Source organism: Nicotiana tabacum, chromosome 17, assembly GCF_000715075.1.
Source record: "Nicotiana tabacum cultivar K326 chromosome 17, ASM71507v2, whole genome shotgun sequence".
Taxonomy (NCBI): domain Eukaryota; kingdom Viridiplantae; phylum Streptophyta; class Magnoliopsida; order Solanales; family Solanaceae; genus Nicotiana; species Nicotiana tabacum.
Window position 1 is genome coordinate 141,669,858 of NC_134096.1, and position 14,783 is coordinate 141,684,640.

At 38.3% G+C, this 14,783-nt stretch overlaps 1 protein-coding gene and 1 pseudogene across 1 annotated transcript; one reads left to right on the plus strand and one right to left on the minus strand.

The window, feature by feature from the left end:
- Positions 1-5,141: 5,141 nt before the first annotated feature.
- Positions 5,142-5,714, plus strand: LOC107796689 (uncharacterized). The gene has a single exon (XM_016619486.2). It carries the CDS (start codon positions 5,142-5,144, stop codon positions 5,712-5,714), a length of 573 nt encoding a protein of 190 aa, XP_016474972.2.
- Positions 5,715-9,076: 3,362 nt separating this feature from the next.
- The window catches only part of LOC107780417 (uncharacterized), a 46,503-nt pseudogene continuing 40,796 nt past the window's right edge, over positions 9,077-14,783 (minus strand).

Here is a 14,783-nt window from a genome sequence, read left to right on the forward strand (position 1 = left end):
CACCGATTACATGATCCGTTCATTGAAACCTCCTAAATATGAATATTGATATTATACAGTGGTTACCGAATTTATCATTGAATTATTAATTGTATTATACTACAAGAAAAGCATGATGAGACTGAAAATTATTTATTGTTTCTAAAAAGGGCATTTTTATGTTAATTTCTGTTTGAGATACTAGCATGTTTTCTGACTTGTCCTCAATAAAAACGGTTGTGGTTAAATGTTATTACTCAGTGAGCTAGAGACTCATTCCCCGCTAATTATTTTTTACAGAGACAGCAGTTGACGTGGGCGAGGATTTCGTTAATTAGAGCGCACAAGTTGATAGTTCTTGGTGAGCCTCGCACTTGTTCGCGTGGGCGGAGATTTTATTTATTGTTATGGCCTTTATTTGAACTTTTAGAGTCTCTCTATAGTCAATATTTTGTATCATGAGTATTCTTTTGTTATTATAGTCTTATGTTGCATATCGTTATTTATTATCAAAGTTGGAGATAAATTAGTATTTCTGGTTGTTAGTGGGTTGATTAGTAATGGTGGAGACTTGTTTTGATTAATTGATAAGTTGTCAATTGTTTGGTTTGATATTAGGATGGTTGGTTGTTGATTTTGAGATAGGGAAAAATTTTGGATAGTCCAAAAACTGGGGAAACTCTGCCCGATTTTCTGTAAAATACCGATGAGGCTTACTTAGGAGCACTTGCTCCTAATCGCCGGTCACGATCCTAAATTGGGTCGTGACAAAGTTGGTATCAGAGCTTAGGATTTAAGTCCCGAGTCATGGAGCAATGTTTAGTAGAGTCTTATTCATGGGTATGTAGGCTCCCATACTTATGATCTTGAGGCTACTGAACATCTAGGAATGTTTTCCCTTCTTTCATCCTTTGATCGTGCATTGAGATAACTTAAGATTGACTTTGGAGTATTTCTTTCACAGATGGCTAGGACACGCACACCCTCATCTGCTGGATGTGGTGCTGGACGTGGTACTACCCGGGGTGGCAGTCAAGTTGGGGTTCATCAAACTAGAAGACAGACTGCTCCTCAACTTGAAGTTGGGAACATGGGTCAACCCCAAGCTGCTATGCCAGATCAAGTGCAAGGGCAGGGAGCTCAGGACGCTCCACCACCAGTGCCAACTGTTGTACCTACTGTTGCCTTACCTGCAGACGCAGTGGCAAGGTTATTAAATGTGTTAAAGGCATTGGTTCCTACTCATGGTAGAAGTTCAGCTCCTCAGGCTACTTTACAGACACAAGCACCTGTACAGACTCGGACTTTCGGGAATAAGGAAGTATCCCTACAACAGTTCCTGAAATTGAAATCACCAAAATACACAGGTTCTGATAATTCGGCAGATCCTCAAAGTTTCTTGGATGGGACACTCAGGGCATTACGTTCTCTAGGATGTTCTAGTGAGAGAGCGGTGGAGCTCACAGCATACAAACTAGAGGATATGTCTAACACATGGTATGAAACTGTATTGCTAGGAAGGCCAGCAGGAACAGCACCACTGATATGGGACGAATTCACTAAATTGTTCATGAATCATTTTCTTCCAGACAGCCTGATGCAAAACTATGCTAGAGACTTTGAGAGATTAGTTCAGACTCCAGATATGGATGTGTCAACATAAAACACCAAGTTTTGTAAGCTGGCTAGATATGCCCCTTACTTAGTGCCTACCGAAGAAGCTCGAGTTCAGAGGTTTGTTGATGGATCGGTTGGTCCTCTATACACTCCAATAGCCCCCCAGATGAAGACTTTATCCTACTCTGATACAGTCGACCTTGCTAGAAAGATTGAAACCAAGGGACGTGAGGAGCATGCAGCTAGTGATTTACGTAAGAAGGCCAAGACAGGAGGGTCTTTCAGTGGCGGTTTTAGTGAAATCGAATAGCAGGAAATCAGGGACAACAACAACAGGGTTCTCAGACAGGGACACACTTGTCTTCACAGACCACATACAGACCACATTACAGACAGGGTACTAGGGGACCGTCAGCATATGGACATCATAATTCTGGGCAGATACATGCCACTACTCCAGTCTTCCAGACTTGTGGTAGATTGCATTTAGGCTAGTGTCGTGTTCTAACTGGAGAGTGATTTTGGTGTGGCTAGTTGGGAAATCAATTGAGGGATTTCCCTCAGCCTCTGAGAAATTTCAACCAGACTTCTATTCAGTCAGATGCACCTACTCAGACTACTCGTAATACTTCAGGTGCTACAGGTACAGGAAATAGAGGTCGACGTGCTGGAGACTGTGCTGCTGTGAATCAAGGACAAGGGAATGCTGGTAGCGGTCAGGCGAGAGTTTTTGTATTTACTAGACAGGATGTACAGGCCTCGAATGGTGTGGTTACAGGTATTCTTTCTGTTTGTTCATTTGATATATTTGCGTTGATTGATCCGGGATCTACTCATTCCTATGTGTCCTCGTACTTTGCTTTGAGGTTTAGTAGACCACTTGAGCTATTGAATGATCCTTTTCTAGTTGCTACTCCTGTTAGAGAGTCTCTATTAGCTGAATACGTGTATCATGCTTGTCAGATTCGGGTTGAAGGTAGAGATACTCTAGCTGATCTTATTGTACTTGATATGATTGACTTTGACATGCTGATGGGAATGGATTGGTTATCTTCTTGCTATGCTATCGTCGATTGTCATGCAAAGATAGTCAAGTTTGAGATACCAAACGAACCTAGTTTTGTTCTAAAAGGGGGTCAGGTTCCAGAGACTTGCAAAGTTGTATCTTTTATGAAGGCTCAACGACTTCTAAAGAAAGGTTGCTTGGTTCTCTTAGCTATTGTAAATGACACAAGAAAGGAAACAATTAGTGTAGAAGATGTTCCAGTAGTGAGAGAATTTTCTGATGTATTTCCTGAGGATTTACCAGGATTGCTTCTATTACGAGAAATAGATTTTGATATTGATTTGCCACCTGACACACAACCCATATCAATACAGACATATCGAAATGCACCGGCAGAGTTGAAGGAGCTAAAACAACAACTACAGGATTTGTTAGATAATGGTTTTATCAGACCGAGTATATCTCTATGGGGTGCACCAGTACTGTTTGTAAAGAAGAAAGACGAATTTCTGAGAATGTGCATTGACTGCAGGCAGTTGAACAAGATAACAATACGCAATAAATATCCTTTGCCTCGTATAGATGACATGTTTGATCAGTTACAAGGAGCTGCCCACTTTTCAAAGATTGACCTCCGTTCTGGTTATCATCATCTTAGAATCAAAGATGAAGATATTTCTAAGACTGTTTCAGAACTCGATACGGGCACTATGAGTTCCTTGTGATACCTTTCGGACTGACTAATGCTCCAGCTGCATTCATGGATTTAATGAATAGGGTGTTCAAGCCGTTTCTGGATAGATTTGTAATAGTATTTATTGATGATATCCTGATATATTCTCGTAGCCAAAGAGAACACGAGGATCATCTCAGGACTATATTGCAGATATTGCGAGAACATCGGCTTTATGCTAAGTTCTCGAAGTGTGAATTTTGGCTAGACTCAGTATCATTTCTTGGGCATGTGGTATCCAAAGATGGAATTATGGTAGATCCTAAGAAGACCGAAGCTATGCAGAAATGGCACAGACCTACTTCTCCTACAGAGATTCATAGCTTTTTAGGCTTAGCAGGCTATTACAGGCGTTTTGTGTAGGATTTCTCCAGAATAGCAGCGCCACTGACTAAGCTAACACAAAAAAATGTAAAGTTTCAGTGGATGGAGGAATATGAGCAGAGCTTTCAAAAACTCAAAACACGTTTGACAACTGCACCAATATTAGCCTTACCATCAGGTTCTGGAGAATTTACAGTATTCTGTGATGCTTCGAGGGTGGGATTAGGATGTGTTCTCATGCAAAATGGTCGTGTTATAGCTTATGCTTCGAGACAATTGAAAAAGCACGAGCAAAACTATCCTTCACATGATTTGGAGATGGATGCAGTGGTATTTGGTCTAAATATTTGGAGGCATTACCTATATGGAGAAACTTGTGAGATTTATACCGACCATAAAAGTCTGAAATATATCTTTCAGTAGAGAGATCTGAATCTTCGGCAATGCCGGTGGATGGAACTACTCAAAGACTATGAATGTTCTATTTTGTATCATCCTGGAAATGCCAATGTGGTGGCGGATGCATTGAGAAAACAATCTATGGGGAGTTTGGCACATATAGCTCCTGTAAAGAGACTTTTGGCCAAAGATATTCAGAGACTAGAAAATACAGGTATCAGATTTAGTGTCAGAAATTCAGAGGCATTGTTGGCTTGTGCTCAGGCTAAGTCTTCATTAGTTGAGCGCATTAAGGCCACCCAATATGAGGATGAGCGATTATGCAAATACAAAGATGAGGACTTAGTTGGTAAAAGCAAGGATATGATTGTTGAAAGTGATGGTGTGCTTCGAATGGGGGACAGGCTATGTGTAGCAGACGTAGATTAGTTGAGACATTCTATTCTTGAAGAAGCCCACAACTCTAAATACACCATACATCCTGGATCCACAAAAATGTACCAAGACCTGAAGCAATTCTATTGGTGGGTAGGTATGAAGAAAGATGTTGCTAACTTTGTTTCCAGTTGTTTGACTTGTCAGCAGGTCAAGTCTGAGCATCAGCGACCCGCAGGACTACTACAATAAATTGAGATTCCAGAGTGGAAATGGAAAAGAATTACTATGGATTTTGTCATCGGGCTACCACGAACCCTTAGTGGTTATGACTCTGTATGGGTGATTGTAAATCGACTGACGAAATCAGCACACTTTTTGCCGGTGAAGACTACATATGGCGGAGTGAGGTATGCACAGATATTTATGAACAAAATTGTCTGACTTCACGAAGTTCCAATATCTATCATCTCTGATAGAGGATCACAATTTACCTCACACTTTTGGAAATCTTTTCAAGAAGCATTGGGTACACGAGTTGATCTTAGCACTGCATTTCATCCACAGACAGACGGGCAGTCTGAACTTACTATACAGATCTTGGAGGATATGTTGAGAGCTTGCATTCTTGAGTTTGGAGGTAGTTGGGATGCTTATCTACCTTTAGCTGAATTTGCTTACAACAATAGCTTTCAGTCCAGTATTCAAATGGCACCATACGAAGCATTGTCTGATAGAAGATGTCGTTCTCCTATCGGATGGTTTGAAGCTGGTGAGACTAACTTATTGGGATCCGACCTAGTACAAGAAGCTATGGACAAGGTCCAGTTAATCAGACAGAGATTGCTTGCAGCTCAAAGTAGACAAAAGTCTTATGCTGATAAGAGAAGAAGAGATTTAGTGATCACAATTGGGGACAAAGTGTTCCTACGAGTCTCCTCTATGAAAGGTATGATGCGGTTTCAGAAAAGAGGCAAGTTGAGCCCTAGGTTTAAAGGACCGTATGAGATACGAGACCGAGTGGGAGCTGTGGCTTATCGTTTGGCACTTCCTCCTGAGTTGTCATTTATTCATCCAGTATTCGATTTCTCAATGCTAAGAAAGTGTATATCAGACTCATATCAGGTGATTGGAGCACCGACTATACCGCTCGATGAGAAGTTGTCTTACGAGGAGGAGCCGATGGCTATTGTTGATAGACAAGTAAGAAAACTACGGTCAAAAGAAATACTGTTTGTGAAAGTCTTATGGAGAAATCATTCTATTGAAGAAGCTACATGAGAAATAGAAGATACTATGCGAGTCAAGTATCCTCATTTATTTCAGTCTACAGGTACGTACCTGAGCTAAATTCAGAGACCAAATTTCATAATGTGGGGAGAATGTAATTTTCCTCATTACAAAAAACAAAGGAAGTAATTAAGTAATTTAAAAAAAAATAACTAATAAACAAAAAGGGGGGGGGAGCAAATTAATAAAACAAAACAAATAAAAAAAAAGAATAAGTAAAGCAAAAGGGTCGAAGCCCATTTGCCAAAAGACAAGAAAGGGGAAAAGAGGGGTTGGCTGCTACGTCGAAGCAGAAGTTTCAGGAATGCCGAAAAAAAATTCAAAAGGAGAAGAAGAAGAAGAAGAAGGAGGAGGAGGAGGTTGGAACCAAACCTTGAGAAATTTTAAATACGCACTGGTTCTTAGGGTAATACTCGAATTTCTCATCTGGGTTCTTTTCTTGTGGTAATTCTTTTTGTCTTAGTTCATATATTTAAAAGGTTTCACAAGGTATAAGAAATTTAATACCAATAAGAGTTATTCTGGGCAAATTATGCAATTAGAAGTTGGTCAATGTTAATGTAGGATAAATTCACTTGGAAAAAGAAGGGTATTGATGTATTTGTACTTAAACTAGTTTCATTATATATGATCTTTGATAGGTATAAATTAAGTTAGGGTGCAATGATTAAGTTTTGGTGTTTAACTGTATTGCAATGACAATATCGAATTTAGGTTTGAATGTGGTAAGTCTAGTATTGAGTACAAAAGATAAGTACCAATTAAGAAGGAATATTATGAACGATAAGGTTATTTTAGTTTAAATGTATGCACACAATTAAGGAAATTGAGCAGTACAGGGAATAAACCATATAAATACCTTTTTATTTAAAAGATTTTGGACTAATTTAAATTACTCATAGCATGGGTAAATATAATTCGGCGAATTGATAATAAAATATAAAACTCAGAGGATTAGGTATTCTAAATTAGTGATGGATTTAGCCTAAATGAGGCAATTAACATGAGATCGATATTATGTAATTATAGATTGATTGGAAGAAGTTGTACGGATTGCTCGAGGTGAAGCATTTGATATTTCGGCACGAGTACTGTGAGTAGTAATCTTACCGCAATTTGTATTTTCATAACTTGCATGATTTACACTTGATTTTTAATATGAATATGTTACCGATTATTTTGAGCTGTATGTGGGACAAGTCTTTTACTCGATATGATACCGAAATAATAATTTGAGATGATTACCGTTGTTTTAAATATTTTTGTTGTCATTAGATATGTTTTACTGTTACTTGAATTTATTATTATCGAAATGAAATTACATGATTTGATAAGAACTGAAATGCCTTATATTATTTTAAATATTGTCCTATGAGTATATACGGATACAAAGACAAGTATAAATAGGTGTAGACTTTGAAGGATTCCGTAGCTAACGACGGGTTTGTTAGACCTGGTGCACCTTGTAAATACCGATTATCATTATAGCCCTCGCTAGTGGGAAGGTAGAACTAGCATACCGTTACCGATTTCCCTCGAGTAGGCACTACCGTTATATTTGATTTCTTGCGAAGAAGTTCACAGTTATACCGATTATATGATCCGTTCATTGAAACCTCCCAAATGTGAATATTGATATTATACAGTGGTTACCGAACTTATTACTGAATTGTTAATTGTATTATACTACAAGAAAAGCATGATGAGACTGAAAACTATTTATTGTTTCTGAAAAGGATATTTTTATGTTATTTTCTGTTTGAGATACTAGCATGTTTTTTGACTTGTCCCCAATAAAAACGGTTATGGTTAAGTGTTATTACTCACTATGCTAGCGACTCATTCCCCGCTAATTTCTTTTACAGAGACAGCAGTTGACGCGGGCGAGGATTTCGTTAATTAGAGCACACAAGTTGATAGTTCTTGGTGAGCCTCGTACTTATTCGCGTGGGCAGAGATTTTATTTATTGTTATAGTCTTTCTTTGAACTCTTAGAGTCGCTCCATAGTCAATATTTTGTGTCATGAGTATTCTTTTGTTATTATAGTTTTATGTTGAGTATTGTTCTTTATTATCAAAGTTGGAGATAAATTAGTATTTTTGATTGTTAGTGGGTTGATTAGTAATGGTGGAGATTTATTTTGGTTAATTGATAAGTTGTCGATTGTTTTGTTTGATATTAGGATGGTTGGTTGTTGATTTTGAGACAGGAAAAATTTTTGGATAGTCCAAAAAAGGGAAAACTCTGTCCGATTTTCTGTAAAATACCGATGAGGCTTACTTGGGAGCACTTGCTCCTAAGCGCTGGTCACGATCCTAAATTGGGTCGTGACACTCTCTTCTTTAACCGTTACACTTAAGTTATTCACTTAATCATTATGAAACTAAACTACATATTCAATTATTCACTATATATATATATATTTAATATAACTTTTTAGAGGAATTTTGTGTATACTATTGTATTAATATAGGGGAAAAGGTAATATACATGGTATAACTCAATTCAATTATATTTTTATTGAAGTATAATATTATATATTCCTAGTATAATTCATTTTTGGAGGTATACTAATGTATTAATAGACATAGTATAATTCAATATATGTTATAATGATATTAAGGTATTATATTACATATATATAATATATTTTTAGAAATGCATGTATATAAATATTAATGTAAGAATATACCTTCTGTGACCTTTTTAAGAATATACCATTTAATGAGAAATACTATATATACTAAGATAATAATATACATTTGATCTTCTTAATAAGAAAGTACTCTTTGATATAATCATGATATAAATTTACATGGTTTATTATGTATATATATCTCGAATATACAGTACATTTTTCTTGAAACATATGTATTTTATTTTTTCGAATATAAAGATGTATACTTTCGCTAGATAATGTTGTGTAAAAAGGTATGTGTACTTTTTCTAGTAAAACGATCCATGTATGGAACGTAGAAAATCTGTTATGGAATAAATTAGTTTCCAACAAAAAAACAATAGGAAAACATATTATCATTTAAATATGTTAGGGATTGGTTTCAAGAAAAAATATGGAAAGAAATATTAAAAAGTACTAGGAACGTTTTCATTAAGGAAATAAATACATTGGGTGCGTGATTATAGGTACATGGTTTAAAGGTGCCTGCTAAAAATATAATTATTTAGTTGTCATGTGTGTAAAATAGCTATTACTGCGATGTTTCTAGAAATTTTCCTTAAATTATGCCTATTTATGTTTTTTGCCCATATTTTTGAATTTTGCTGAAAGAACATGTTGATTTTCTGGTTTTGCAAAATAAAACGGAAGAAGTATTTACCAATAAAACTTTGATCACATATAATCCTTTGTCGAGTGTAACTCCTCTGAAACATTTCCCTACAAAGACAGTGGACAATGTTTTGAAACTGACAAAAAGAAAAAGTAGATATTTAACTTTAAGTCATAATGTTTTATAGGGTAAAATATGCTATGACACGTGTGTCTGTCACGACCCAAAATCCTAATCTGTCGTGATGACGCCTATCTAGATACTATGCAAGCTGACAACTTCAATAAACTATAATTTCTTTTATGTTTGAAAATATAATATTTAAACGCAATCCACAAGTCTCGCAAATAGCGATACAAACACTCCCAAAATCTGGTGTCACTGAGTACATGAGCATCTATACATTACAAGTCTGGAAAACATAGTTTATAATAATCTGAGACCAAATAAAATAATGTCACGGCCCAGTTTCCCCTTCGTGTGACGTCGTGACGGCACCTAATCTCTACAACTAGGTAAGCCTAATATTTTTGCGGAATAATAAAATAAAAATATAAGTTTAACCAACTATTCAAAAATACACAACAATCCCAAAATCCGGAACATCGTGAATCACAAACTACAGGAGAAAAATCTAATGTCTCTATACATTAGAGTCTATCAAAAGAAAATACAGAAAATAATGGATATGGGGAAGAGTAGAAGGGGACTCCGAGGTCTGCGGACGCAGCAGATATACCTTGAAATCTCCAAAGCTGTCCCGGCTCACTGATAGCGCGGCTAATAAGGTGCACCTGGATCTGCATACGAAAAACATGTGCAGAGAGTAGCATGAGTACACCACAATCGGTACCCAGTAAGTGCCAAGCCTAACCTCGGTTGAGTAGTGACGAAATCAGGTCAGGGCCCTACTGGCAAATATATATAATAAGAACAATATAGAGTGTAATACCGTAATAAAATAAAGGCTGAAATTTAACAACAATGAAATCATAGAAGGTAACAGCTCAGTACACAGAAAACACAATAGGGGATCTCCCGAGATACCGTCTCGTAGTCCCAAACGTAAATGTGCAGGGGGATCTCCCGGAATACCATTCCGTAGTCCCAAAGTAAATATGCAAGACATGGGGGATCTCCTGGAATACCGTTCCGTAGTCCCAAAGTAAATATGTTGTACAGGGGGATCTCCCGGAATATAGTTCCGTAGTCCCAAAGTAAATATGCAGCGCGAACGATAGAAATACAACTACATCACGAAATTCTTACAATTTAAACTAAGTACCTGTCAGGGAAGAAGCATGAAATTCACTAAGCATGCTGCACAGAATTCACATAAACAATTAAGACACGTAGACATGTTGTATTAGACTAAACTTGATAGCTACACATATTGGAATAACTCAATTAAGAATAAAAATAGATTAGTACTCATTAAAATGGTATAACTCAAAATAACAGGAAAATATGTTGCTTCTCACAAAGAAAATCGAGTTTTACCACAACTAGCCCATGTACGTACTCGTCACCTCACGTACACGGCGCTCACATATCACGATAGTTCCAAATCTTAAGGGGATTTCTCCCACACAAAGTTAGGCAAGCCACTTACCTCGAGTCAAGCTCAATTTAATCGGTCACAATGCCTTTCCCACGAATATTCGGCTCCGAATGACCCAAACCTAGCCAAAAGCAATTACGTATCTTAAATACAACAATAATAGACTCATCTAATTAACGAAATCAACATTTTAACGAAAATTCCGAAATTAACTCAAAAATTGCCAGTGAGACCCACTTCTTGGAATCGGGTAAAAGTCATAAAATACGAAAGCCCGTTCACTCACGAGTCGACTTGTACCAAAATTCACCAAATCCGATGTCAAAATCCCAATCAAAACTCAGAATTTCGTTTAGGAAAAGTTTCCCCCATTTTTCCCAACTTTTCAATCCAAAATCGAAATTAAATGGAGAAAATAACTATAGATTAATGAACTACAACCAAAAACGAGTTAGGAATCGTTACCCGAAAGCTCTCTCTAAAAATCCCTCAAAGAATCGCTAATTTCCGAGCTCCCAAGTCCAAAATGGAGAAAATGACTCAAGCCCTCGAAACTCTCTCTTTTCTGCCCAGCGAACTCGCTTCTGCGAGCCCAGAACCACACCTGCGGTACCGCTTATGCGGCTAGGACGCTGTACCTGTGAGTTTTGATAAAACTCCAGAGCCTGCACCTGCGCACCTAAGTCCGCACCTGCGGATGCGCTTCTACGCTCAATCGTCCGCTTCTGCGGAACCTTGTGTCCTTCTCATCTCCGCATCTGCGACTGACTTCCGTAGATGCGGCTCTGCTCCTGCGGCTCACTCGTCGCATACCACTGACTCCCCGGCCTAAAAGTGCACTTGTGATCCGAGCCTCGTTTCTGCAAGGCCGCACTTGCGGACTTCCCACCGCAGGTGCGAAAATACCAGAACTAGCAACTCAAAAATTCCTCTAAGTCCAAGCTTTCACCCGTTAAGCACCCGAAACTCACCCGAGGCCTCCGGGACCTCGACCAAACATACCAACCAATTATAAAACACCATACGAACTAAGTCGAGCCCTCAAATCACATCAATTAACTTTTAAATCACAAATCATCCTCTGATTCAAACTTAAAGAACTTGAAACTTCCAAATTCGACAACCGACACCGAAACCAACCAAACCATGTCCGGTTGACCTCAAATTTTGCACACAAGTCATATTCAACATTACAAACCTACTCCAACTTCCGGATTCAAAATCTGACCCCGATATCAAAATTTCCACTACCAGTCCAAATCTCTAAAAATTCGACTTTCGCCATTTCAATTCTAAATAAGCTACGGACCTCCAAAACATAATCCGGACACGCTCTTAAGTCCAAAATCACCCAACGGAGCTAACAGAACCGACAAAACTCCATTCCAAAGTCATTTTCATACAGTTCCGACTACGGTCCAAATCATAAGGCTTAAACCTCCATTTAGGGACTAAGTGTCCCAAAATATTCCAAAAACCAAAATGAAACCTCCCAGAAAGTCACAATAGCAGAAAATAGATATGGGAGAAGTAGTAAATAAGGAATCAGGGCTATTACTCTCAAAATGAACGGCTGGGTCATTACAAATAAAAAAAGGATAGGAAGGAGAGACAAGGTCTGCAAAACATGGCAGTTACCTCTGAATCTCCTGAAAATGGACTGTGTGAAAGAATCAACACCCACTGTATCCGGGATCACCTGGATCTGCACACGAAGTGCATGGTGTAGTATGAGTACAACCAACTCAGTAAGTAACAACAATAAATAAAGAACTGAAAGTAGTGACGAGCTTCTCAGCTAAGTCCAAATACGGTACTTTCCGATATAAAAGAGTAGGCATGGTCTCAAGTTCAACATTTAAGATTTCACTGAAATTTCATATCAAGTTTGACGGAAACAGAAAATAATGTTTTTCCAAAATTTCCAAAAATAGTGATATATGACAGCTGAAATGCAGCAAATAATGATATCAATGCATCCTCTCAGAGTAACAATCACTCAGTCCTCCCATTCACTCCAACCTCACAGTCACTCTTTCCTCACAGTCACTCATTCCTCACAGTCACTCAGCACTCGGCACTCGCACTCAGTAGGTACTTGCGCTCACTGGGGGTGTGTACAGACTCTGGAGGGGCTCCTTCAGCCCAAGCGGTATATCAAGATAATCATGGTATAAATCAATAAAACATGTTGCGGTGTGCAGCCCGATCCATAAATATCCTCACAATTAGGCCCTCGGCCTCACTCAGTCATCAACCTCTCCAGTCTCTCCGGCTCTCGAAAATCATGATGATCAGCCCAAAATTTATAATATGATATTTTAATAAATAGCAACAGAGACTGAGATAGGATATGAAATGAATAAACATGATTGAGTATGAAATTACAATTTGAACATATAATTCAACCACAAAAATGACCCCAATGGGTACCAATAATAACAGCATATGTCTAAGCATAATTTTTAGTACGAGTCTCAGCTCCATTTTCCCTAACACGTAGAGAATGTACGGATATCAACAGATAATTCAACTACACAGTCCCATGAAATTTGACCAAGTCATAATTTCTACGGTGCACGCCCACATGCCCGTCACCTAGCATGTGTGTCACCTCAAATTCAATCACACAATACATATTCCGGGGTTTCATACCCTCACGACCAAATTTAAAACCGTTAACTTACCTCAAGCCGTGTAATTCTTTATTCTGCAATGCCTTTTCCTCGTGAGTTGGACTCCAAATACCTCGAATCTATCCACAAATAATTTGATTTAATCAATAAAATTTATTGGAATTAATTCAATAAGAAAATACTAATTTTCCAACAAAATCCGAAATTTAGCTTAAATATCGTCTGTGGGGCCCTCAAATATCGTCTGTGGGGACCACGTCTCGGAACCCAACAAAAGTTATAAAATCCGAAAGCACATTCAACCACGAATCTATCCATACCAGTTTTACTTAATTCCGACATCAGCTCGACCCTCAAATCTCCAAATTAAACCAAGAAGGTTTTCTAATCTTTCCAACTTAATTCACCCATTAAATGTTAAAAACAACTATGGATTGGGGTAATTTGACCAATAATGAGTTAAGAACACTTACCCCATTGTTTCCTTGAAAGTCTCCCAAACATCGCCTCTTCCCTAGCTCCAATCCGTCAAAAATGAAAAATGGGACGAAGTCCCGTTTTCAGAACTTAAACTTTCTGTCCAGACCTCTCTTATTCGCGAACGTGACAGGTCCCTCGAATTCACGAAGCACAAAATCGTGCTGCCCCACATTACTCTTCGCGAACGCGAGACACTGCTCACAAACGCGATGCTTTACCGAGCTCTTCTTCGCGAACGCGAAAACCCATGCACACTATTTTTTCCCTTTGCGAATGCGGTACCCAAACGCGAACGCGATGCACAATCCATCTCCTCTTCGCGAACACGAGACCCCCTCACGAACGCGAAGGGAAAATCTTTCCTGCCTCAAATTCCTCTTCGCGAACACGAGGGCCCACTCACGAATGCGAAGAAGGAAACCAGAAAAACACACCAGCAGTCTTTAGCCAACATGCCAAGTCAAAAAATGGTCCGTTAACCTCCCAAAACTCACTTGAGGCCCCCGGGACCTCAACCAAACATACCGTCAAGTCCCATAACATCATACGAACTTAGACGAACCCTCAAATTACCTCAAACAGCACTAAAACCACAAATCATACCCCGATTCAAGCCTAATGAACTTTGAAATTTCAAGTTTCCACAACCGACGCAGGAACCTATCAAATCAAGTCCAATTGACCTCAAATTTTGCACACAAGTCACAAATGACATAATGGACCTATTAAAATTTTCAGAATCAGATTTCGACCCCGATATCAAAAAATTAACCCCCCGGTCAAATTTCCCAAAAATTTAACTTTCGCCATTTCAAGCCTAATTCCACTACGGACCTCCAAATAATTTTCCGGATACGCTCCTAAGTCGAAAATCACCATATGGAGCTATTGGAATCATCATAATTAGATTCCGATGTCGTTTACACATAAGTCAATATCCGGCCAACTTTTCCAACATAAATTTTCAATTAAGAGACTAAGTGTCTCATTTCACTTTGAAATCCTTCCGGACCCGAACCAACTAACCCGGTAAGTCATAAAACAACTTTGAAGCATAAATTGAGCAGTAAATGGGGGAATGAGGTTATAATA

Coding starts and splice junctions, on each gene's coding strand:
- LOC107796689 (XM_016619486.2), top strand. CDS start 5,142: ATGGCACCATACGAAGCATTGTCTGATAGAAGATGTCGTTCTCCTATC.